Source organism: Chenopodium album, chromosome 27, assembly GCF_948465745.1.
Source record: "Chenopodium album chromosome 27, dcCheAlbu1.1, whole genome shotgun sequence".
In the NCBI taxonomy this organism is placed as follows: Eukaryota; Viridiplantae; Streptophyta; class Magnoliopsida; order Caryophyllales; family Amaranthaceae; genus Chenopodium; species Chenopodium album.
In genome coordinates, this window is record NC_137860.1 from 30,943,221 (window position 1) to 30,968,113 (window position 24,893).

Consider the following 24,893-nt stretch of genomic DNA (forward strand, 5'->3'; position numbering starts at 1 on the left):
GATACAAAACCAAATGCCATCAATTTATATAATTTTGACAGACCAATAACAATTAATTTACTGACTCCTTGTCTAACAAAAGTAATTAGAACTTCTGGAAAAATGTACTCAGTAAAAAGTAAAAACACAAAAATCAAAGATAAATTACAAGAAAATCCACTACGCTTTTTATAGTTCAGATTTTAAAATTGAAGTTAAAAAGAAAATCTCAATCATAATAAAAGAAACTTGTAATAAAAATCATACAGATTAGGTTTTGAAAACAAAAATAATATTGCACGAACTAATACTGCTTTGTAAAACATAATCAATAGTAAAGGAGAAGGTGCTCAGAGGTAATTAGAATGGAATTGAAAATTATCCGCAGCATAATTACTCGGATTAACGAGATTTATTTCAATCATCATCGCACCTTCAACCCTAATTAATCTGAAATTACAAATTGAAGACGGAAAAAGAGTTATACGAGCAAACGAAGAACAGAAAATCGAAGCGGCGGGAGATGCTAAAGTGTGAAGTAGGGTTTATAATTGGGGTTTTAGATGGAGGGCTTTTATATAGTGTGGGTGAGTGAGGGTGAGCTCATTTGGTTTTCGAAACCTGAAAAAGACCTACTCGCACGTTGGGTTTAAAATTGGCCTTTGATTGTTGGGCTTAAATCTGCGGATGAATTTGGCCTTCTTTTTTTGTTCATTTCTTATACGAACTAATTTTTATTACTCGTATAGAGTATTTTCGATCAAGGTATCGTTTGATTAACATGGGAATTAAAACAATTACAATTTTATGGGATTAAATACTACTCCCTCCGTTCCTAAATGTTTTTTGCGTTTCCATTTAGGGTGTTCCTTTTTATTCTTTACATTTAGTATCTTTCCTATTTTGGTCATAAATTTTAGACTAAATTACCCTTGTTTTACAATTTTATTACTCAAAAGTCCTTACTTTTCCATGTGCTATGGTACTTTTTGTACTATTTTAATAGTTTTTCAACACTTATTATTACTTTCTCTCTCCTCTCTCCTCTAATTTCTCCACCCCAAATGCTCAACATTGTATTTTTCAATAAATTTGTACTTTCAATCATTGAAATATTTCAATATGCCTCAACTTTACACAATTTCTTAATTACCGCGCATAATTTCAAACGTAAAAAACATTAAGGAACGGAGGGAGTAACAATCAAATTCATGAGAATTTTCTAAAATTGTTTGGTTAACAATGAGCGAAATAACTCTTTATGGAGAACTTCTTATTACCTAGGAAAATTAGGCAAGTAAATTCTTACATTTTGTGAGAACTCAATATTTCTCCTATTTCACCGAATGTTTGTCAACTAAATGACACACAAAACTTGCAATTCTTAGGAATTCCCACTTTTCATTTTTTTTTTTTATGTCAAACAAACAAGTCCTAAGAGGACATTTGTACGTAGTAGAATATCGTCTTATTACTCTGCATAATACAAGTACCATTTTTACTAGTCATTGCAAACTTGTGGGCTCATGTTGACCTGGAATACTAAAAATAGTATTAGGGCCAGGTCCCATTTCAGTGTCATGTTGTGCCTTCGGGACGCAAATTCCTTAAAGGAGGGGAGAAGGTGCTTGTAACGCTCTTACATGGAAGTAAAAGAGAATGAAACCGTCTTTAACCAAGTAAAGTGGGTAGAACTACTTATACTGCATCAAAGCAAATCCTTGCGGACTAGAGCCCAAATAAGACAATATTTACTAGTGGATTCATATTGACATGAGATGTTATACCAATTTGCCTAGATATGGAGTAGGGATCTAATAACGCCAACGTAATTTATGCATGTTGACCTATAATCACCTAATTTACTTGTTCATCATTGGTAATTGCCAATTGGTATCACATTTTCAAATGTAAGAATGTCAAATTTTGCAATGGTTTACGTAATTAAACCTTCTCATCATTTATGCGTGTCATAAAGAAAGACTGTGCCATATCAAACACACGTCTATTGCTTATCAATAATTATTGGCTAAGAATTAAGAACCAAATACTTTGACAAGTATTAGAGTTCAGTTTACTCAAAATTCTAGTAAGAATGTCAAACGCAAAATCTGGGATTATAACCTGTAAATTATTTTCAACTCATAATGACCGCCATTTTTCCTGTCAAATAGAAGACTTTAATTAACAGTTGTAATTTAATCATCAACTTATTATATTAAAATATTTATAAAGCTTGAACATTAATCAAAACATCCAATATAGTAGCTTCTTTGGATTGCAGCAATATCTTCTATCCCTTTTTCCTCTACCCCACCAATTTATGTACACGACATCATCATAAAATAATTTAATATGAAAACAAAATAAAATAATCGGTGGTACTATAATAAAATGTAATCATTAATTAACTTAATTTTGTTTAGAAAGGACCAAATCAGTTATATATATCTCATCTTATTGACTTGGAAGTTAAATCTTCTCTTCATATTAACCATTTGAATCTGAAGTCAAAACATCAATATGCTTCTAGATTTCATTGAATTGATAATTAACAATTTTGTTTGCTTTTTTTTATTTTATTTATATATTTCTTTTCTCTTTTTCAATATGATGCATGCATGATATGATGATACGTGCATTATCACGCAAATAATTAATTAACAATTCAACAAAATTTACTACAAATTAAAGCGCATAAAGAAAGAAAAAAAAAAGTTCTCATATACTACATTCGGAATATATATTGTTAAAGGCATCTATCTTATTTGTAAACAGCATCACATCAATACTTTTTTCTTTCTAGATTCAGTTCTCTAAGTGCAATCATGAACAATTTCCTAATCTACTTCAATTCCCGTTTGTGTTATTGAATATACATTTACAAAAACAATAATTAAGAAACGAATTGTATATACATTCACTTACAAAAATGTAAGAAACAAATAAAAGAGTCAAAATTGCTAAAGGTTGCAAGTTGGAGAACTAAATAATATCATTTAATTTGTGTTTACATCATATGGCCTGGACTTTGGAGTACGACGTAGTAACTTCTAGACAGACTACGGAGTAATAGTTGTAATAGACTAATTATAGATGAGTTGGTTCAACTATTTAAGAATCAATGATAACACATACATTGCTAGCTTCTTATGCCAAGAAGTTCTAAAGTTCTAATCATGAATGATGACAAAACTTAGAAAGTTGTCATACTTGCTTGTACGTTGTTGGTAAGAAATCGGCTAACTACATGAAGATCATATAATAATAACCATTACATAAAAGGTTAGCAATCATCACATATACAAATAACTCGTCAAAACCTTATATTATACGTACATATTAATAAACTCAAAAAACATGTACAATAGATACGTTCACAAACACGTACCTTTTGCTTAAAAATCTTCAACAATAATAATTGAGAGAATTAATTGCACATACTATACTTTCCTTAGCTTTATTCTTCAACCTTGGCCCTTTTTCACTTCCATCGAGTAAGGAGAATTTTGTTTGCAAGAAACCAATCACATGCGCACATGCATGGGAGGAGTTTATGGCCCTTATATTAAACATCTTCGATGCCATAATCATCGTTACTACTACAACTACATTGTTTATCACTTGTTTGAAAATATTGTACACTTCTTCATTTTATCCACGCTTATTATGGCTTCCTCCTCGTCTTCGGCCGCTCCCATGGACCCGTCCACGGCGGTCCTTATTCGAGTCGATCAATCCGGTCATGGTGACTATAAGAAGATACAGGATGCAATTGATGCTGTGCCGTCTAATAATACCGAGTTTGTTTATATTTGGGTTAAGCCCGGAAATTATAGGTAATTTCTAGTAGCTATTTGCACGCTAAGTTTGAATGCATGCATGCATGCATGATTTTATACATATGGTCATTATGGTGTACAAGTATAGAAATGTGAATGTTTCTTAAGCTAAAGGATATTCATTCCAAATACTACAATAGCCATTTATTTAGACCATATAATACAAATGTTTACTCTTAATTAGGTCTTATGATAATCCGAAAAACCCAACACCCCTACAGCCCTACTAATGCATAACTTTTTTTTTTTTTTTTTTTTTTTTTTTTGTTTATCACATTTATATAGAAGTACGATCAATTAATTCATCTAGACCTAATTAGTACAGAGTAATACACAATAATTAAATCTATATTCATCGCCTGCTAATCTTAGAAGGGAAAATAGGCGATAATGAATTTGCAAATATAATTTTCTACATGACATGATAATGATAATATGTGTTTATAACAATTAATAAGTCTAGATATACTTTCCACGGAGTATATTGTGTGGTAATGAAAATTGGATCGATCTTAGCTTGGAGAGATATTTTGGAACATCTTTCTTTTTTCCTAGGATCGATTACAGTTCCACACAATTTTATTTTATTTTTGGATCAAACACTATTAATTCACTAATGACTGACTAGTAGATGTGAAAAGTATATATTCTTTCCAAAATACATTTGATTTCATAGGAATTGAATAGCTCTAGCTAGGAGTATACTATAACTGTTCATTTTCGATCTCTTAATTCAAGTAATAATTTTAATTTGGTTGGTTTGAGGTTGCATGTTTAATTTGAGGCTTAATTATGTTTTGGATGTTAGCATGATTATTATTGCAAATCCTTGTTGCAGTGAAAAGATTGTTGTGCCAGCTGATAAGCCCTACATAACTCTAAGTGGAAATCAAGCAAAGGACACCATTATAACTTGGGCTGATGGTGATCACATTTATGATTCTCCTACTGTCTCTGTCTTGGCTTCTAATTTTGTGGGGCGATACCTTACATTCGAGGCAAGTTTATTTCTATACTATAATCTTATACAAATTTCTATACTATATATGTCGCGTCATATATTTATTTTACAAGTACTCCGGTACTAGTTTACACGCCATACAACATTTGAGCACACAAAAGCATTAACGTAAGTGTGTACCTCCGTAGTAGTTTACGTACATATATACTTTTTATTAATAAACATTAGTACGAGTACTGAACGTTCTCTTGAATAAGTACGTGCAGAATACGTATGGGGCAAGAGGAAAGGGAGTTGCTTTGAGAGTGGCAGGGGATAAGGCAGCTTTCTACGGCTGTAGGATGATTTCATACCAAGATACCCTCCTAGATGATGTTGGAAGACACTATTATAAAAATTGTTACATTGAAGGAGCCACTGATTTCATTTGTGGCAACGCTGCTTCTCTCTTTGAGGTAATTAAGCATCAATTCGAATCCTATGTAACTTTGGCCATTTTTTTTTTTTTTTTTTTTTTTTGAAAGAATGTAACTTTGGCCATTTGTTACAACTAAATTGAACTATTTGTCGTAGTTTATCAAATTAAAGTTATTTTCTTATATAAGTTGAAGATAACAAGACCTTTATTATATGTAGTACTAAATTATCACAATATAACAAAATAAATAAAAATGGAGGGACTGAGAATGTTTATTTATTTGATCAATTTGCACCGTTATTATTTTCTAATTATTATTCATATTTCTCTATGATTTTTATAGAAATGTCATATACATTCGGTGCTGACAGCCGGAAACGGAGCTATTACTGCCCAAAGGAGGGAGACACCGTGGGAGAATACCGGTTATATCTTCCTGGGATGCAAAATTACCGGCAAAGGGGTTGGAACGGCAGACCTTGGAAGGCCATGGGGAGAACATTCGAGGGTCATATATACACTAAGTTACTTATCTAATGTAGTTTCACCTGAAGGATGGAATAACTGGAATGATCCCAAAAAAGAGAGGTATACCAATATACTTCGTATATGCATGTATACCGCACTAGTTTAAATTATTTCAATTCATCCAAATAATATGGAGATATCACAACACGACATAACTACATAAGTAATTTTTCTACACAATCTTAACTGGCAAATTAGTTTGGTGTAACTTTGAGGTTGTCGATCAATTCATATCAACCACTTGAATTTATTCACATATAACCTTTTTTATACACTCGGGTGCACGAGGTTAATTTTTTTTTAATCATTTGATTTGGAAATGAGCAGAAAATAATCAAATACCTTATGGTGGGGTGGAGATTTCTTTTATTCCTTCGCCCTCTCTTGTGAGGTTGCATAAGCTTTTGATTGGATAACAATAACATTAATTTTAATAACAAAAGGTTTTATGTGAGACCGGACTCACGTGAGATCGGTCTCAATAACAAAAGTCCAATAAAAAGGCGCGGGCTAACTAAACCCAATCGCGAGTCCCGCAACACCAAAAACATGATAGTGGACTCACGTGAGTCACGTGAGTCCGTCTCACCCAAAACTTTACCTTTTAATAATGTCTTGGTGTTTTTATGTTGTGTTGTAGTAATGTGGTATATGGAGAATACAAATGCTATGGACCAGGGTCTAATAGAGCAATGAGGGTTTCGTGGTCGAAGAGTCTCACTAACGATGAAGCTGCACCATTCTTAAGCAAGGACATGATTGGTGGAAGAGCCTGGATTAGACCTGCACCAACCAAGTTTAAGAAAGGCTTCTCTGTGATGAAGCACCATTCAAATAAAAATTAATTTATTACGCATTTTAAGACGGAGTATATACTACATATATTAATTTTTTTTTTTTTTTGTATATATACGATGTAATATAGTATTGTTGTGTATGTCCGTTGATTATTATGGATTGCTTTGTATCTATTAAGTTGAAATGTTGTGAATTTAGCCATAGAAAGAATATGAGTATGTAATAATATTTGAACCTTTTCCATTTTCTAATCGTATTTTTCATTTATTGGTACTACTTTAGTTGTAATAACTCTACTCGATCATGTTTCCATTTTCTCTTTTAATGTAGTAGGGACAAATTCGTGATGAGGGGTTCCTAATGTTTTTCCCCTTTACTTTTATTAAAATAAGGAAGAAAAGTGTAAGCCAACTTTTATATATTATGAGGAATTTAGGTCACATGATCAATTGATCATCGAAGTATCGAACTACGGGTCCGTTCACATTTACTGAACTGAACTAAATTGAATAGAGTTGAAACGAATATTTTATGAGAGAAGGAAATCAAATGAACTGAATTGATTGAAGCTGAATTGAACTGAACTGAACTGAAATTAAGCTGAAGTGAACATACCACCCACCCTACATCATTGCTTGATACAATTAGAGGCGAAGCTATTAGTTTTAAATTCTCAACAATCAAATATGGTAGCATCAATAGATTCACTTTATATCAATATACTACCTCCGGTTTCAATTATCTGCAACAAAGTGGTATTATTTATGAGATATAAAATATTCCTTTGTTGCAGATAATTGAAACCGGAGGTAGTATTTAATTAACAACATTAGACATGATAAATTTTTTATATTATTATGCTAACCAAAAAAAAAAAAAAAAAACCATAATCAAGTTAATATATGAATAGTAAAAAAAAAAGTGCAAGTGTATCAATTATTAATTATGAAATAAAGGGAGTAATACAAAGTATATAAAAACCAAATGTTATTATACAAAGTATATATAAACTTTAATTGAATTAGTTACAATACATTTATTTTCTAATATCATCAAAATATAAAGGAAAAATTGGTCGCAACAACACCAACTATGATAAAGGTGCATGTACCAGCACAACCTTTTAAGGGTGCGGTGTACAGCACAAACTAATGAGCTATGTAATTGGGTGCACATATTAGCATAAACGACACTAAGGAACTAAGGTTCCATGGAAAAAACGAAATCTTTATTATTTTATATAATTATTTTAAACATATTTATGATTTTCCATCATGCATGACTAAATTAGCTTAATTCCATTTTAGAATGTATATTTAATGCTTAAACATAGCCCTAAGGGCTATATATATATATATTAGAGCAGCTTCAATGATAAGCTAATTGTTAAATTAGCTTGTCATGCCACATATAATTTAAAGCTAACTTTCTTATAGCTATTTTGTTTCCCAATGGTTAGCTAGTAGCTTGCTAATTTAATAAGCTTGACTTTCTCAATTAGCCCTAAAAATTTAATTATTTTAATATATTAATCTCCATTAAATTTGGAAACTTTTTTGTCAAGCAAATCAGCTTGGACATGTATGATACTTACATTACGTACATGAATAGTTTGTTCAAATATATCAATCTACTCAATATAATACATCATACATCATATCAATTAACACACACACACATGTAAATAGTAACAATGAATAGTCACTGTTGTCAAATCAACACCCATGTGAATAGTAACAATGAATAGTCATTGTTGTCAAATCAATCATCATGTCATATAATGTGTTTATTTCCATTACTATATTACATCATATATAGCATATAATGTGTTTATGACATCATTATTGTCATCAACTCATGTCATATTATGACATCACATCATTAAAAATATATTTACATAATATGACATCATTATAATCAAGTCACATAACTTCTTATATACATTGATGACATCACTTCAGTAGTTCAGTACACTTATATGACATCATTATAAATATATGACATCACTAAAGTCACATCGATCACATCACATTATTACACTTATATGATATCACTATATTTCATGAATATCAAAATAGAGTCAAAATTAATTCTTAGTATTTTATGGACATCTATATCGGTGTCTTATGGTTTCATACCTCCTTATATGACCCCCAGGAGTTATCCAACACATTCAGTTCATTTTTTGAAAAAATATTAAAAAATGATCTGAAATAGTGTATTATAGCCTTTAATTTTGGATAATTTTTACTTATTTTGACCCGAAAATAAAAATTGTCGAGATGTTTACCATGGTCCCTAATACCCTACGGGAATCCAATTGGGTGGGTGGAATCATCCAATATGCCTTAAAACGGTCAATTTACCCCGTTTGAACTTGCACTGATTTCGTGAACTGGTAACAAACATTTTTGACAACATATAATGGTCATATATGGTTCCAAACGTCATTATATGTCTCTAAGATGTATCCTTTCAGGTCTCAAGACTTTTGGCCATCGGGCCCCGTAACCTAAAAAATTCCTCAAAAAGCATGGATTATAGCCTTTAATTTTGGAATTTTTTGACCTTTTTTCGCCTGGAAATAAAAATTGCTGAGATGTTTACCATGGTCCCTAATATCCTCCGGGAGTCCAATTGGGTGAGTGGAACCATCCAATTTGCCTTAGAACGGTCAATTTACTCGTTTTCTTACACGCCTCTTGTATTGGCTACTGTATAAGCTTTCACGTGGCCTGTATGTAGCCGGATAATGGTCATATATGGGTCGAAACAATATTATCTGACCCCGGGATGCATCCTGTAATTTTCCGTGAAATTCCAATCCCGACACCTCCTAAACCGCTCCGATTCATGTATTATAGCCTTTATATTTTCCATTCGTATATCAATTTTTCACCCGGCGAGATTATGCATCCAAGTACTTCCAAGGGTTCCGAAAGGGCTTTGGGAGTCATAAATAGTGCCCGGAAACATATCATTCATCCTCAATCATCATGTCTTAAGGGCCTTGGAAATCGTAAATAGTGCCTTAAACTCGGTATGCCTTGTCTTTGGGTGCACATGTCTTGTGCACATGCCACACGGCCCCTTGTACCATCCAAAATCTCAACACTTAGGCTTTGTGACTTGTCTTAATCCCGCACTTGTACCATCCAAAATTGCAAGAAGGTCCCTGCTTACAACCGTTGGAGTTGCTTTACCCAAAAATTAATTACCGTATCCCAAATTTTTTTTCCCCCTTTTGGGATTTTCATTCCTTACCCTTCTCCTTGATTCCCTTTCGGATTCCATTCCAATTAGCAAGCCAGACGCCCCTTATTATTATTATTCAGCTAAACATATACTACTTCGTCTTAGACAGAGTGACAGACACAAAACCCCTCCGCCGTTTGCCGCCCCTAAAACCCCTCTACCCTGCTCTGCTTCGCCGCAACTGATCGAAACTTCCAACGTATTTCTAAGAGGTCAGACTCGGAAATTTATCAATTTCCAATTCATACTACACTCACTGTTTAATCTTTTTTCCATTTATTTCTTTTTCTTTGCTAATTTTTTGTTTTGATTTTTCAGGGGTTTTAATTAATTTTAATTTTATTGGGGTTCTTGCATTATTTTTTTGAGAAAATGGGGAAGCGTGGGAAGAATCAGAAGAAAAGCCCTCAAATTTCGAAGAAAGCTAAGCTGCATAATAATAAGGATGTAAACAATATGGAGGATGAAATTGATGCCTGTAATATTTTCTTTCTTTTAATTATTGTATTATATTATGCACTAAATTAACGCCCTTTAAATTTAGTTGGTAATTAGTATTTTTCTTTTAATTATTGTATTGTATTATATTATGCACTAAATTAACGCCCTTTAAATTTTGTTGGTAATTAGTATTTTTTTTTGAAGAGAGAGATAAATGGGATGTGGGTATTGATGAATAATTGTGTTAATTGCAGTTCATAGTAAGAGGGATATAATTCCATTGGATATAAATGATGATAATGTTGATTCTGATGAAGATGATGAAGAGCTGCCTGTTTTTGATTATGAGGTTTGTTTCTTATATTTGTGTGTATGATTTAATTGAACAAATGCTAGGTAATGTTTTACTTTTGTTATTTTTGGTATTTTAGCTGAAAAGTATGAACTTTTCTTTGATTGTTAGTTGTTTATGTTAATGCTTCTTATGGAGTTATGGTGATTCTGTTGAAAAATTAGTGTTAAAAGGAGACTTAAGTTGCTGCTGGTTGTTATAGTAATTTAGCCTTACTTGAATTTGTCTTCTCAATGCTTTATTCTAGGGTATTGATGGGGATGATGATGAAGATGAGGATGAGGATGACGAGGAGTATGATGATGATGACGACGACAATGAAGATGACAGCAAGTTGACAGGCCTTGCTGCGAAAAGTAAGATGTAATTTAGTGTTGTTGTATGTGTTTGTTGGGATGAGGATTGTTTGTTGGTATGTGATTCCAAGGCTATGATTAGAAACTCGTTTTTGGTGAAATTTAATGCAAACCCATCTTTTGTGGGAAGTTGGGGGGGGGGGGTATGTTTAGTTACATTGACTGGTTATGTGCTTGTGTGATTGGGGTTAATTAATCTTGAGTAGTTCTTTTATTGCTTCTTTTTTATCAGTAAGCTTCAATAATGTACAATGTTAAATGACAAGGGTCCTTCAAGTGTTGTGGATGGATGACGCTCTATTGTGTCTGCAATAGACATTTTGTTTGTGTATCTGATTAGACGAGTGTTGTAATTTCCCAAGTACTGTTGCCATACTCTAGTAAGCATACACATTTCACATGAGATATGAGAAATTTGCTACCTTTTATGTCGTCAAGAACATAGGTATCTTATACTCCATATATGTTGCACAGTTTCAGGAAGGTTGAATACATCCTCCAGGTCATGCCACCTTGTCCTGTTGGGAAATCAGGATTTACGATAGTATCTATACGTAACTTTTGAGTTTTGTATTTCTTATTATCATGTGCCATTGGTGTAGCATCAACTTATTGGTCAGACAAGATCCATTCGAATATATTTTTCTTATCTGAAGGAGTCATTTTGGCTGCATTTTTTTTTGCTTCTGTTGTTAACTGTTGTATACGTGTGTGCTTCCTGTTGTCCATCCCATATTCTTTCTCTGTTATCTTAGTATGTTTTTAAGCTATGTTTGGTACCATATCTAATTACTTGGTGTACGGTGGATTATTCTCAGTGGCAAGGCAGCAGAAATTTATGCGAGAAAAGACCGGTGGTGTTGATGATGAGGTGGATGATGATGCTGAGGAGGATGAGAAGATACCAAAAGTGTGGTCCAGTAAAAAGGGCATCCACTATGGTGGTGAAAATACCGATTATGAGGTAACTCATTAATGAGCTGCTGTATCAATCAGATAGAAGCTGTAGATGTAATTGTAGAAAAGAACTGGGTGCTGATACATAAATTAGTTGCTGGAGTTTAACAACAAGATACTCCCATAAGATCTTTATCAAACCTGTTGATCATGTCTTTGTTCATGTCTTAGTTACAATCAAGTGGTGAGGATACCCCTGCAGAGGAAGAGGAAGAGGTGATAAAAATTCAGAAAGAAAGGGCAGAGTCCTTGAGGGCTGAGGATTTTGGCCTCCTGGGTGATGAGCAAGATGACAGTGATCAAGAGCCAACTCTAGAGGTAATTATTGGCTATAAAGCTGTCAACTATTTCCCACTTTTGATGATAAAGAAACCGATGCTGTAGATTTGGATGTTGACAATTGTTGGAGTCTCTTGGTGTGTTATTTATTCTATACTTTTTATAATATTAGGAAATGATGGTCAAAGGAAAGACTAAGTCAAAATCTTCAAGTAATAAAGAAGCTGAAGTCGATGCTGTCCTGATGTTTGAAGATGTGAAGAAAGATTTGAATGCATTATCAAGGGATGAGCAAATGGATGTTGTATATAGGTAAGTACTTCATTTTCAAGCATGTTTTTACTCTAGAATTTTGAATTGTTTTGTTAACTCTCTTGTACACCTATGGATTCCAAAATTCTGCATGCATTGATCCACTTCTATAGTATCAGGTATAAATTGTAAAAGGTATGTTACTGTGGAATTGCTAGGTGCTCATGTTATGCTTGGAGCATTAGGGCTTTATATTTGGAGCTATGAAAATATATTTGGCTTACATTTTCACTGCATAATGTAGTATTATAAACCCTTGGCTTCGTGTGTGTAACATGATAATAATGCATAAATGGGAGAATGAATTTTCAGAGTTAAATTTCTTTGTTTGGGTGATGCATGACTAGCTGTCTAGACTGTAGAGTACAGGTTTTAGAGATATTATACGTGTTTGATTGAGACCATTGAGTATAATACACATGATATGAGATATTGGATGAGTTCAATATTGAAGAAAAATATTGAATTTTGAGATATATAGACTAAGTAATGTTTGGTTGGGTATTGTATAGAGAACGCAAATAATCACTGTTTCTGGTAGCTTTGAGAAGTCTATTCCTGGTTTCCATAACTTGGTGTTTACTTCAAATGCAAATGGTCATGTATTTGAAATGACTTTAACTTAACCAAGGCACTAAATGAATTTGACTGACCCATGCTCAAGTGATGTTTATTGCGCTTACTGTTCTTTCTGCTGCAGTTCGGCTCCAGAATTAGTTGGATTGCTTGCTGAGTTAAATGATGCAACCAACCAACTCGAGACCCATGTCAATCCCCTTCTTTCTAAGGTATATATTATCCTTTCATATAATTTTGAAACGAATGTTGATTTTCTTCATGCCGCGATGTATTTTAGCTTGGTTTGCTTGATGCCTTTTTACTTGTAATTTTTGTTTTGTTTTGTTTTGTTTTTTGTTTTTTGTTTTTTGTTTTTTTTTTTTTTCTTTTTTAATCCCGGCTAGGATAGCATGGAGTTTAATTGATGACTAATTATCTGGAATAATTTTTGTAACAGCTGTGAATCATAGGAATGTATAATTAACTGTAATAAGTACTACTTATTTGGTTTCACTAGTGTTTTGTTGATGCCCACCTCCTATCAGCTGACTGACTGCCGATTAGTCCTAAAATTTCAACATGCCATTCAACATACATTGAGCCGTTTTTGCTGCTTGCAGGTTAGGAAGGGGGAGAATGCGAAGAAAGAAGGATTACATTATCTGGAAGTGAAACAACTCCTGTTGCTTGCTTATTGCCAAGCTATAACTTTTTACCTTCTTCTGAAATCTGAAGGGCAGCCTATTCGTGATCATCCAGTTATAGCCCGCCTTGTGGAGATCAAAAGCTTATTGGAAAAGGTTTTTTTTTTTTTTTTTTTTTTTTTTTTTTTTTTTTTTCATATTGTTTATTATTTTAGTTTATTTTGTGTAATTCCAAAATGGTGCTTGATGAGCTGTTGAGTTAGCTGGTCTTTTCCCTTAACTTTAATTTGATGCTTGCGCAATATGTATGCCTGTATGGCATTTAGATGTTGGGGTTTCAAATTTTCCAAGACAGCTTTGGTCTGGGAGAGGGTCATCATTACCCAGCTTTATGGGATTTACAGGGTGGTTGTAATTTTTTTTCCTCTACTATATCTAAACTTAGCGTGCATGTTGGAGTGAGCTACTTGTATCTCTTTCCCTATTAGCTCTGTTTGCAGAGATTTTGAGAGGCCTTGATTTCTTGACCAACCATCACAAATCCTTTTACTGTTATCCCTCTGCTATGATTCCTCTACACTTCACGGTTCACGTGTCTGAACTAAATTTTTTTTTATCTTCCTTCCATTATCTTCCCTGGCTTGATAGTTGCCTTTATTTCTATTGTAGTGGTATCTGCCATTGCTTGCTAATATTATATGTTTTCGGCTGTCTTTGGCTTACTTCTCTCCCTTGCTGGTTTTCTATGCCGAACCTTAGCTCATAATCGTTCTGCAGCAAGGTGCAGAAGCTTGCTTGATTGCTATTATACAAAAAATGATCCATGATATACCAATTATACCATCAATTCATTAATTCTCCCTTCTGTGGAATCTATTTTGCTTGCAATACCTCACCAACATATATGGTTATGTTTGTTTGTGTTTATGTTCTTAGAATAGCTTCATCATGCTTATTGCCTAGTGTAACTGCTAAATATCAGCTATCTGACTCTTTTCCATCTTTTTATTTGCTCTCTGAAACCTAGCTCTTGAAAATCTAATTTTCATATCACTCTCTTGTTCTTGTTTAGATGAAAGAACTTGATGTGCATATTCCAGACAACCTTGAGGATGTGTTGGTCCAAACAAGTGATATTGCAAGTGCTCAGAAGCCACTTGTGAAAGGACATGAATTATCATCTGATCTTTTTGCTAAGCTTGATGAGCTCACAGGGTCATCAATTGAGAAACAAAAACCATCTAAGGTGATCACTATCTTTAACTTGATTACTCAACTTGATTGGTTTCTTGTTTGCTAAGATCTCCGAAATCTATACTGTACTGCAGTTAAGAGAAGCTGCTGAACCAGTTCAGAAGCAATCTGTGGAGGTCAATGAGAAAAGGCTTAGGATGATAAAAGACCAGGTAGAGTTTTCTTGTTTCTATCTCTTCTAGCAGCTTCTCATGTCTAAATTTTAATTTTAGAAGTTAAGGATAATGACGTGTTGTATGGCAGGAACAGCCAATGAGCTCAGAGAGTGTGCAAATGTTGCAATATCGAGCTGAACTTCAGAAACAATTGAAGCAGAGAGCCGATTCTGTTGCGCCCAAAATCGACAACAGCAAGAACGTGAAGCTAAAGAAAATTCCTGGGTATATTTTGTTTTGCTAGTTTAATACAGATATTTGCTATGTGAGATGACCTTTTTTTTTTTTTTTTTTTTTTTTTTTTTTTTTTTTTGTAAATGACTAAATGTATGATTTTGTTGTGGTGTGATTGGTAAAATTAACAGAAAGCTTGAAACGACTGATGATTATGATGATGATGTGATGGCTTTGGAGGGTGCTACTCGTGACAGTAGGCGTGCCTCCACTCTTTCTAGTAAACTCTCCCAGATCGTTCCTTCCAAGGGAAACAGACTCAAGGTACATTGTTAACTTTTTTCTTTTAACAATAATCCTTGTTTCAGTATGTTGATTGCAATCTGTTTCATTTTTTTAGCAGCATTCCTGTACTTTGATAACTTAAAGTCTTAAATTGTTATAAATGCTAAAATTTCTCATGCCTTGGAGAGCATGTTTTGGATTCTGATCCTTCCCTGCCAGATGTTTGAGAATAGTGGAGCATGGGATATTAAACTTTTTTTTTTTATGTGTCCTGATGTTAATTGAAGTTTTAAAGAAACATGCCTCATCGGCTCAGAGCGGTGAGGGTTGAAATTTTGAATATGTAAGAAGAGGTCCTGATTGCTGATAATGAGTTTCTGATCCATTGCCACCTTCCAGCTATATGCCGTAGGATGAGGGGTGTCAGTCCGTTGATCATGAACATTTTTCTGGTTTAGTTAAGGGCCCCTTTTTTTTGTGAGTAGACTTTGTCAGCTTCATTGTGGCTTAAGTTTGTTTTTCTACTTTTTAAAGAGAGCGTCGACATTCTAGCTACAGCTTGTGAGACTGTTCACTGCAAAAAACACAGTCACTTTGTCTGTAATAAGAGTATATTTTAGCTATGCTGTGTGATTGGGTTTTACCTTGATACCCTTGCCTATAGAGTGATGTAGCGACCAGGAGGTGGTGGGAGTCTTGGGACTATGTGACTTTTTGTTTTTGGACAGGTATATATTGTCAACTTGTACTACGGTAATTAATAAGCTCATTTGCTCAATACTATTTACTGCCAAACTTGATAGCACTCTTGATCACACTCTCTCTGTGATCCTATTCATTATGTCTACATTGTCCAGCGATTGCTAGTATTCCTAGTGTCTTCTTTGCTATTAATCAGGTCAGAAGATTGCTAGGAATTAACCTGCCTTGCAAGCTAATTTCCAGAAGATCAGTAAGATAAACAGAGGAAAAAAGAGGTTGATAGTCTGTATTGATGATCAACAGAAAATAATCAATACACCTTCCTTTTCGAGAGGAAAGGGCTCTCCACTAAGCAAAGCTTAACAAAATTCTTAGCATGATTATTACAACAGAAAATCCCTCCCTTAAATAAGATTAGCCAGCTAAACCCAAAACTAAAGATTCTTCTCTCTCTATAACAACTTTTCCTAACAGAATTATAAGAGGAAAGACTCTTCTGCCCTTGCATTGCTAACTGATTCCACTCCCCTTGCCCTGCTTCTTCCTTGCGTATGTAACCAATATTGGAGGTCTGGGATGATCTCTAGCAAAGATCCACCACCCCTCTCTCACCACACCCCACGAGGAAATGTGAATTTTTTTGTTTTACGTCAGATATCTGTATAATCAGACTGCTTATGTACTGTTGTCCATTCTCTGGCGACCTGGTATTAACTGTTATTTTCTTGCAACTTTTCAAAGGGTGTTTCTGGCGATGATGACTTGCCAGAAAGAGATGATCTAGGAGAAAGGAGATGGAAACACGAACTTCGAGTTCTGGCTAGAGCCGGAATTAAGTCAAAAGATAATGATGATGCTGAACTTGATAATGAGCCAGAGAGTTTGGGTGGCAAAACTAGCAATGGAGCTGATGCTGGAGATAGTGATGAAGATAATAACGAATCAGAAGACTTCTACAATTTAGTTAAAAAACAAAAAGAAGCCAAGCATAAATTGAAGGCAGCCAAGTTTTCAAGGTGAGTTACTGAACTTTTTTCATATTATGTACTTTTCTAATTGGCATTATGGCATGTTTCTCATAATATTCTTCTTTCAGAAACCCACAAGATCAATATGAACTAGAGGTCACTGCTGATGGAAAACGTCACATTTCCACGCAGGTAAACTACAAGATCACTATCTCCTGTAAAAAGTATGGCAAATTGCATTAATTTCTATGGATTGTCCTAGTATTTATTTTTGTATATATATTTTTTAGATGGAGAAAAATAGAGGACTTACTCGTGATCGAAAGAAGCAAATAAAAAATCCACGGAAGAAGTACAAGGTACTTGATTAGAACTATTGTTTTGTTGATCTTGTGAACTATGTTAAGCTCATATGTGATTGCGTGGTTTCCTTTCTCTGATGTGCTCTTTTTAAATTTATGCAGTTACAGCATAAAAAAGCGGTCAATAGCCGCAAGGGGCAGGTGCGTGAAGTTAAGCGACCGAAGCTTAGCTATGAAGGGGAACTTACTGGTATCAATCCTAGGATTAGTCGAAGCAGGAGGCTGGGATGAAGTTCTGTTATTTGTCTGGGTGATGGATGAAGTCTAATGTATTTGGAATTGGGTAGTAGGGTGGAAGAGTCTTACTACGGGAGCTAGAGAGTAGAGGTATTTTATTTTTTTATAAAGAAAATTTTGAATTATTTGTGTACCAGCTTGTCTCTAATTAAAACAAACCATACTGTATGATTAATCCAATTTTGTTTTTTATAATAATATATATACATTTTTGTCCACTTTGGAGATATACTACATAATTGATAATTGTATACACTTAAATGTGCTGCATTGAATACCATGTAAAAAATAAAACAAGACAAACAAAAAGAATGATATAGAAAGTAATTACTACAAGTATTTTTTACTAGTATAACAATTTTTATTAGTATACCATTATAGTGAAAATAATGATAATAATAAAATTAATACTCCCCCATTTGTTTTGTTTTGTTTTTTTTTTTTTTTTTTTTTTCACTATAATTTTGGTGTTACTCCACGGCTCCACCCATCTCTAGTCTCTAGATGAAAGTTTTGGCTCTTATATCGTTGATAGAAATATATGAACAGCCAGCTCACCATCGATAGATATGAGCTTGTTTCGACTTATTAGAACTTATCGTATATATGACTATATGAGCTCTAATTTAGACCATGTGCTCGATAATATACGAGCAGAATACATGTAACATATATACAATGACTCAATGAGCATTATACATTTAGCATGTGGGTAAAGATTACTCGTACTTCATTAGTTCATTGTACATTTCCACTATGCCTTCCCCTAAGTCCCATACATTACCATTTCACCAAAATAAAATTAAAAAATAATCACATACTAAAAGTGCAGAGGTGAAAACGTATGGAAAAGAACGGATTTGAGCAAGCCAGAAAACACTTTTTTAGTTAATAAAACCCATTAATTTATACGGGTTTGGACAGAGATTTGACGTTAAACCCCAGCCTGAATTTTGATCAACTCTACAGAAGCGTCAACCTCAAACGCCCATAATAAAAAAATAATAAAATAAAGGGAAATTCCCATTGGTACACTCGTGGTTTTGACTTTTCCCATTGATACACTTCAAAAATTTTGCCATCCCATCGGCACACCCATGGTTTGGTCTTTTTCCCAACCGTGACTAACACCGTTAAAAAGTATTTCATTAACTTAAAATAATAAAGGAAAAGACTATAATACCCCATTTAAACATCTAATGTCTTGATTTGCGTGTCAAAAACTGTTCGGTTAAAATTTTGGGAGTCATGTCAGTTGTTAAGGATCCAAATTAACCTTGAAATTAGCAAAAATTGTCTCATATGCGTTCAAAGAATATCTCGATTTGTGTGCCATTACTTTTTTGTGACAGTAATTTTTCGGTTAAGGTTTTAGGGGTCATTTTTATCCTTTAAAGATCTAAATTGAATTCGAAATAGTAAAAAAAAACTAAGGGAAATATCTCATTTTGCACATCATGATTTTTTTTTAGTCAAGACACGCAAAACGAGACATTTTCATTAATTTTTTGACAATTTCGAGTTCGATTTAGTGCCTTAAAGGTTGAAAATGACCCCTAAAACCTTAATCGAAAAATTACTGTCACAAAAAAGTAATGGCACGCAAATCGAGATATTTTTTGAACGCATATGAGACCTTTACGTTTTTTTTTTGCTAATTTCGAGGTTAATTTGGATTCTTAACGACTAACATGACTCCCAAAACTTTAACTGAACAATTTTCGACACGCAAATCAAGACATTATATGTTTAAATGGGGTATTATAGTTTTTTCCTTAATTATTTTAAGCTAACGAAATACTTTTTAACGGTGTTAGTCACGGTTGGGAAAAAGACTAAACCATGGGTGTACCGATGGGAAGGCAAAAAATTTTTAGTGTACCAATGGGAAAAGTCAAAACCACGGTTGTACCAATGGGAAGCGTCAACCTCAAACGCCCATAATAAAAAAAATAATAAAATAAAATAAAAATACATCGAAAAACTTTTAAAAGGGCAAAATTAGTGTGATGATATCTCCGGTAACCGGAAAATGGAGAAAAGCCGAAATTTAATAATTGGAGCAACTGGAAAATTGGGTTATCACATCGCAAAAGCTAGTATTGATGCATCTCACCCTACATTTGCTCTTATCAGAGAAACAGCATTTTCCGATCCTCTAAAATCTCAGAAACTCCAAATTCTTTCAGATGCTGGTGCCCTTCTTTTTAAGGTCTTTTTCTACCCTCTTCTTAATTTTTTGTGGGTATTTCTTTGTAATTCATTAATTTTTGTGGGTATTTTTATATATTTAGTTATTTATATTTTGTTAATTTTTTGTTGAAGGGTTCTTTGGAAGATGAGGAGAGTTTACTTGAAGCAGTGAAAAAAGTGGATGTTGTAATTTGTGCTATTCCATCTAAGCAAGTTCTTGCTCAGAAGAGTTTGATTCGTGCCATCAAACTTGCTGGTTGTATAAAGGTCAATTCTTTTTCATTAGTTATTTATAATCTGAATTTTGATACTTAGATAATGTGATGCAGTAGAGTATTGTTTTTGTTATGTTTTGTTTAATTGTTAATTAGGTTTGCTGGGATCATGGAAACATGCAAAACTACATTAATTAACAAAAAGATGTTTAGATGTGGAGAAAAAAAAATAAATTTAATTGCATTTGAGAACACATGCATTTAGTAGAGTTAATTTTCTAATGCTTAATCACAATTATTTTAATCATTGTTTTGGGTTTGTTTAATTAGTGTGATTGCTTTGTTTGAGTTTGTGTGTGACTGTGGTGAGCATTTTATAACAGGCATAGTGGTTGTACTTGTACTAGGATTTATTCCGCAGAAAGTAACAAAGATTCTTGCTCTTTTTACTTGGATTTCCTCATCCGGACTTTAGATGAGCTTTCGTACTTTCCTGAACTTATATGAAGTCAAGTTGTATAGTGAACCTGGTTGCGTAACTTGTGTTTAATAAAACTTATTGATCTTTATCTAAATTTTATTTGTCAAGATTTTTTAAAGGTGAATAGAACAGTCATGGAAATTTGTTTAATACACACTTGCTCACAACACAAGTTTCATATTGCTCTCCAGATCTTGTGCTTAGAGTAGATCTGAGTTGTTTTGTACGTACTTCCTAATATGATTGGGTCCCTTATTTTTATTCCAGGGAATAACTGTGTGTGATTAGTGTTCAATGAAGATTTATTTAGGATAGGTAAGGGTAAATGACTTAGTTAGAGTTGTACCCTTCATGGATCCCCCGGCTCAGCCTAAAGGTCAGACCTGAGGGCAAGGGCAATGCAAGGAATTTCTACCCTTAATGTATCACGTGTAGGATCTGGTTCTATGACTTCAAGTTATGAGAAGCTTATCACTAGATCAAGTTCGGCTTGGTAGAGCTTAATGTGAGGGTCCATGTCAGTTTACTCTATTTGAGAATTAAAAGGTTTTAAGGTCTTTTTGATATAATTTCCCAATTTATCCTCTTTTGAGTGAAAGATTCTTTGCATGCCAATCATCATGTAAATCATTTAAGAGACATACCATGTTACCATGACTTATGGTCCTACTCATTGTCATGGAAATGGAATTCGCTACTAGAATTCAGAATATAGCCTTGTTGCATTTGCATCCGATACATAAAATCAACTATATCCCATTCAACATGAGTTGCTTAGTTTTAAATCAGTGGAAAACAAAAGGAAAAAACTCCTAGCTGTTTGAGGCTTTCTAAATCAAATAGAAAATAGGATGATATTTGTTTTTAGCTACCATTCTGAAGTCTGAACAATGCAACTATAATTTGATCATGGGACTATTAATGTAGTCATTTCGTCAATGGAATCATGTTCTGATAGAAAAATAAGAGTGTACTTGGACTAAGAGTGCTAAATGAATACTTTTATGCCAGATCTTGCTTCTATATGCAATGTTGTAACCGTAACGTCCTATCATTTCACAGAGATTCATTCCTTCAGAATTTGGATCAGATCCGGACAAGGTCCAAATATCTGGCATGGACCACAATTTTTATTCAAGAAAAGCTGAAATAAGGCGGCTTGTGGAAGCTGAAGAGATTCCCTACACATACATTTGTTGCAATTTCTTCATGAGCTATTTACTCCCATCTTTGGTTCAACCTGGGATTAAAGCTCCTCCAAAGGACAAAGTTACAATCTTTGGAGATGGAAATGTCAAAGGTCTGTTAAATTGCAGTTCAGCTCCTTTGTCTATCCTGTATAGGCTGCATAAGAGATTTTCTAGATTGATATTATATAGTATTATATTGTTATTAGGAATTTCGAGAATGCAAGAAGTAATTCTTTTATTTGCTCTCATGTATAGGTGTGTTCGTGAAAGAAATTGATGTTGCTGCCTTCACAATTAGTGCAGTAGATGATCCACGTACCTTGAATAAGGCTATGTATTTGAGACCTGAAGGTAACGTTTACTCCATGAACGAACTGGTCGATGTCTGGAAAAGTAAGATTGGGAAAGAATTAGAGAAAGTACATGTTTCAGAAGAAGAGCTTCTTACCAGAATCAAAGGTATTGCAGTGCTTCGGACTTTTGAGTTTTTGTTAATTCACTTATGGAGTGTTATTCTGCTGGTCTTGTTCATGATTATACGGAGTACTTAGTAATAGAACTGAAATAAGTCACTCTCACTGTCCCTAAATAATGTGCCTCTTTTGATTAATAGTCGTTCTAAGAATTTAAGTAAAAATTCCACTGCTTTTCTTCACAATTTAATTTTTTACATCACTACCATGACTATCCTTTTATTAGGTTTTATTAATGCTTTATACAAGAGAAGCTGAATATATAAGTTTTTCCCACTGTCCCTATAAAACAGGCTGGTGTAGATCTGATATTATTTTCTAGCATTGTAAGTAAAATACCACGGCAAAACTGTTTATTATAGCTTCTTTACCTTACCACTGTGGACATTCAAATATTAATTTACTAGATTTAGAAAGTGGCCTACTTTTTGGGGAGGTATAATTTTTTAGGACAGAAGGCGTATAGTGTATGGGGTTTGTAGTGTTGTGATTTAACCAAGAAGCCTAATATCTCAATTCTTAAAACTATGGCACTAGCTAGAAACTGTTCAAGGTTTGTAGTAACTTTCTTCTTTGTTAACTATGTCAATCGTTTCCCGAAGATTTAGTTGTTCAAGGTCATGGAGCCCTTGAGTTACCAACATAGTCTTAATTAGGGTGATAGGGTTGAAAGTCAGGGCATTCACCAAGATTAAAAAAATGTGCTCTAAGCTCTCCAATAATATGGTACTCCATTACTTATTATGTTCTTCAGTAGAAGGGGGACGCATGCTGTGTGGTTTTAATACCATATGCTGTATAGATTTCTCTAAGACTATTCCTCTGTGTTGCAGAAACCCAATTTCCAAACAACATGGAGCTTATCTTCATATACTCTGCTTTTGTGAAGGGGGATCAGACGTACTTTGATGTCGAGGCATCTGGTGGTGTGGAAGGAACTAAGTTATACCCTCACCTTAAGTACACTACAATAAGCCAGTATTTAGACACCCTTCTGTGAAACTTAGTGTATATTAATCATTCTGGTTATTTTGTAGGTTGAGCATGTGTGGTAACCGTATCATATAGGTAGAATTTAGAGGTCCAGTGACGAATCGAGTTACTGGAACAGTACATTGAAACTATTACTCATTTCTTGTCTAAACACTTAACAGCTATCGTTAATGGCTTAATGCTCCCTCGTATTCATTTTTTTTATCTTACATACACCTATATGGAGTATATTTTAGACTGTGGATTTGTGACCTCGCAGTTATATTAACATGTACACGAGAGTTGTAATAAAAGGTACATGAGACTCATTGAATTTGGGTGTGATCGTGCATTCGTGCGGATGTACCTTGAACTAGTAGGTTCACACCTTTGTGGGTAATAATAGACAACCCATTTGTTTGAAATATTTTGGAGAAAAAGAGTTAAATGTTTTGGGACTAAGGCTTTGTTGTTGTATTTTGGAGGAAAGTGGCAAATTTTTTTGAAACTAATCAGGTTCTAGTTTAAATATAATACTATGATGAAAAAATAATTGGAAGCCACATTTTAATTTGTAACATAGGTCCCAGTATTTCATTTTTATAATATGATTTTGATCACTTTTCTGCATTATTGTTCTCATGACATGATTTCAGTAACCAAATTATCGTTGCACGCTGAATGGGTGACTCAATTATTAATAGTCATGAGCCCATGTTGGAGCACACTAGCGCAGCAGTACAGCACAAAGTGATGACTAAACTACTCTCTTTTAGTCTAATTATCATATTTTGCGTGCACTTAAAGATGAGTAAACATTACTGATTACTGAAGCTTCGACTACCAACCACTAGTACTTTATATTAGCCATACGAAATAAATCAAAAGTAGTCTAAGGAACTATATGAAGGTGACCAACATTAGTCTTGATGATGATGACCAGCTAACAACTTCTAGTACCAAGGTGTCGTTTTTGTCTTGTGGTAACGATGTTGCAGCAGCATCTATACTTCAGTTCCATACCGTAGATGATCTTTTTAGCTAGTCGCCAAATACTTCCTCCTTCTGGAATTAATAGTCTTGTTGATAGTGTGATTGAACCTGTTCGGTGATAGTTAAATCCGTGTGAAGGACAAATGCAGTATATAGTAGGAAATAGGGAGTACTTCATATGATAATTTACCCTAGTTGGATCTTTGGGTTATATTCATTCTCTCTCAACCACATTTTTAGAAATTTTTAATATGTTATTATTCGGATTTAGCCCAATTAGGTACTCGTATTAAATAAACGAACTAAAACTCATGTTTTAACTAATAAATTGTGTTATTCGGATTTAGCCCACATAATACAATTTTGGATTAGTTGTCACCTTTTTCCTAAAATAAATTGTAAACTATAAGTCAACGACATCTCAGAAAAATTGAATACAGATAGTAACTTTTTTCACCCTTAAACAAATATAGCGTTAACGTAGACATGTTAATGATCTAAGTAATGAAAGTGGACGTAAATCTTAACAATGTACTACAATTAAGTACAAGGTCATAAC

At 33.8% G+C, this 24,893-nt stretch overlaps 3 protein-coding genes and 1 non-coding gene across 5 annotated transcripts; 3 read left to right on the forward strand and 1 right to left on the reverse strand.

Annotated features, from left to right (window-relative positions):
* Positions 1-327: 327 nt before the first annotated feature.
* On the reverse strand, positions 328-411 carry LOC145621783 (small nucleolar RNA U30). The gene has a single exon (XR_014108580.1). It is a non-coding gene; the product is annotated as a small nucleolar RNA U30 (small nucleolar RNA).
* A 3,099-nt stretch (positions 412-3,510) lies between these two features.
* LOC145620038 (putative pectinesterase 11) lies at positions 3,511-6,573 on the forward strand. Its single transcript, XM_081674693.1, has 5 exons — positions 3,511-3,818; positions 4,660-4,819; positions 5,049-5,237; positions 5,544-5,788; positions 6,369-6,573. The coding sequence occupies exons 1-5, from the start codon at positions 3,511-3,513 to the stop codon at positions 6,571-6,573; spliced, it is 1,107 nt and encodes a 368-aa protein (XP_081530819.1).
* A 3,289-nt stretch (positions 6,574-9,862) lies between these two features.
* Positions 9,863-17,919, forward strand: LOC145620301 (protein THALLO-like). Of its 2 annotated transcripts, none has more exons than XM_081674942.1 (17): positions 9,863-9,993; positions 10,100-10,259; positions 10,477-10,571; positions 10,822-10,930; positions 11,749-11,894; positions 12,059-12,205; positions 12,339-12,478; positions 13,179-13,266; positions 13,657-13,836; positions 14,753-14,926; positions 15,009-15,086; positions 15,178-15,314; positions 15,455-15,587; positions 16,992-17,266; positions 17,347-17,410; positions 17,509-17,577; positions 17,683-17,919. In XM_081674942.1, the coding sequence occupies exons 2-17, from the start codon at positions 10,154-10,156 to the stop codon at positions 17,809-17,811; spliced, it is 2,070 nt and encodes a 689-aa protein (XP_081531068.1). In that variant the 5' UTR covers positions 9,863-9,993; positions 10,100-10,153; the 3' UTR covers positions 17,812-17,919. The 2 variants fall into 2 exon arrangements, with proteins under 2 accessions (XP_081531068.1, XP_081531069.1); XM_081674943.1 differs by having other exon boundaries at positions 15,184-15,314.
* A 1,846-nt stretch (positions 17,920-19,765) lies between these two features.
* LOC145620302 (putative pinoresinol-lariciresinol reductase 3) lies at positions 19,766-23,578 on the forward strand. The gene is made up of 5 exons (XM_081674944.1): positions 19,766-20,029; positions 20,143-20,277; positions 21,769-22,006; positions 22,152-22,355; positions 23,203-23,578. Exons 1-5 carry the CDS (start codon positions 19,850-19,852, stop codon positions 23,367-23,369), a joined length of 924 nt encoding a protein of 307 aa, XP_081531070.1. The 5' UTR covers positions 19,766-19,849; the 3' UTR covers positions 23,370-23,578.
* The last annotated feature ends 1,315 nt before the right edge of the window (positions 23,579-24,893 follow it).

Excerpts from the sequence above, each read along its gene's own strand:
- LOC145620302 (XM_081674944.1), top strand. The coding sequence starts at position 19,850 with ATGGAGAAAAGCCGAAATTTAATAATTGGAGCAACTGGAAAATTGGGT. Across the intron at positions 20,278-21,768 it reads AACTTGCTGGTTGTATAAAG|AGATTCATTCCTTCAGAATT; the intron begins GTCAATTCTTTT and ends ATCATTTCACAG. Across the intron at positions 22,356-23,202 it reads GCTTCTTACCAGAATCAAAG|AAACCCAATTTCCAAACAAC; the intron begins GTATTGCAGTGC and ends TCTGTGTTGCAG.
- LOC145620038 (XM_081674693.1), top strand. The coding sequence starts at position 3,511 with ATGCGCACATGCATGGGAGGAGTTTATGGCCCTTATATTAAACATCTT. Across the intron at positions 3,819-4,659 it reads GTTAAGCCCGGAAATTATAG|TGAAAAGATTGTTGTGCCAG; the intron begins GTAATTTCTAGT and ends TCCTTGTTGCAG. Across the intron at positions 5,238-5,543 it reads ACGCTGCTTCTCTCTTTGAG|AAATGTCATATACATTCGGT; the intron begins GTAATTAAGCAT and ends TGATTTTTATAG.
- LOC145620301 (XM_081674942.1), top strand. The coding sequence starts at position 10,154 with ATGGGGAAGCGTGGGAAGAATCAGAAGAAAAGCCCTCAAATTTCGAAG. Across the intron at positions 10,572-10,821 it reads TGCCTGTTTTTGATTATGAG|GGTATTGATGGGGATGATGA; the intron begins GTTTGTTTCTTA and ends GCTTTATTCTAG. Across the intron at positions 15,315-15,454 it reads AAGCTAAAGAAAATTCCTGG|AAAGCTTGAAACGACTGATG; the intron begins GTATATTTTGTT and ends TAAAATTAACAG.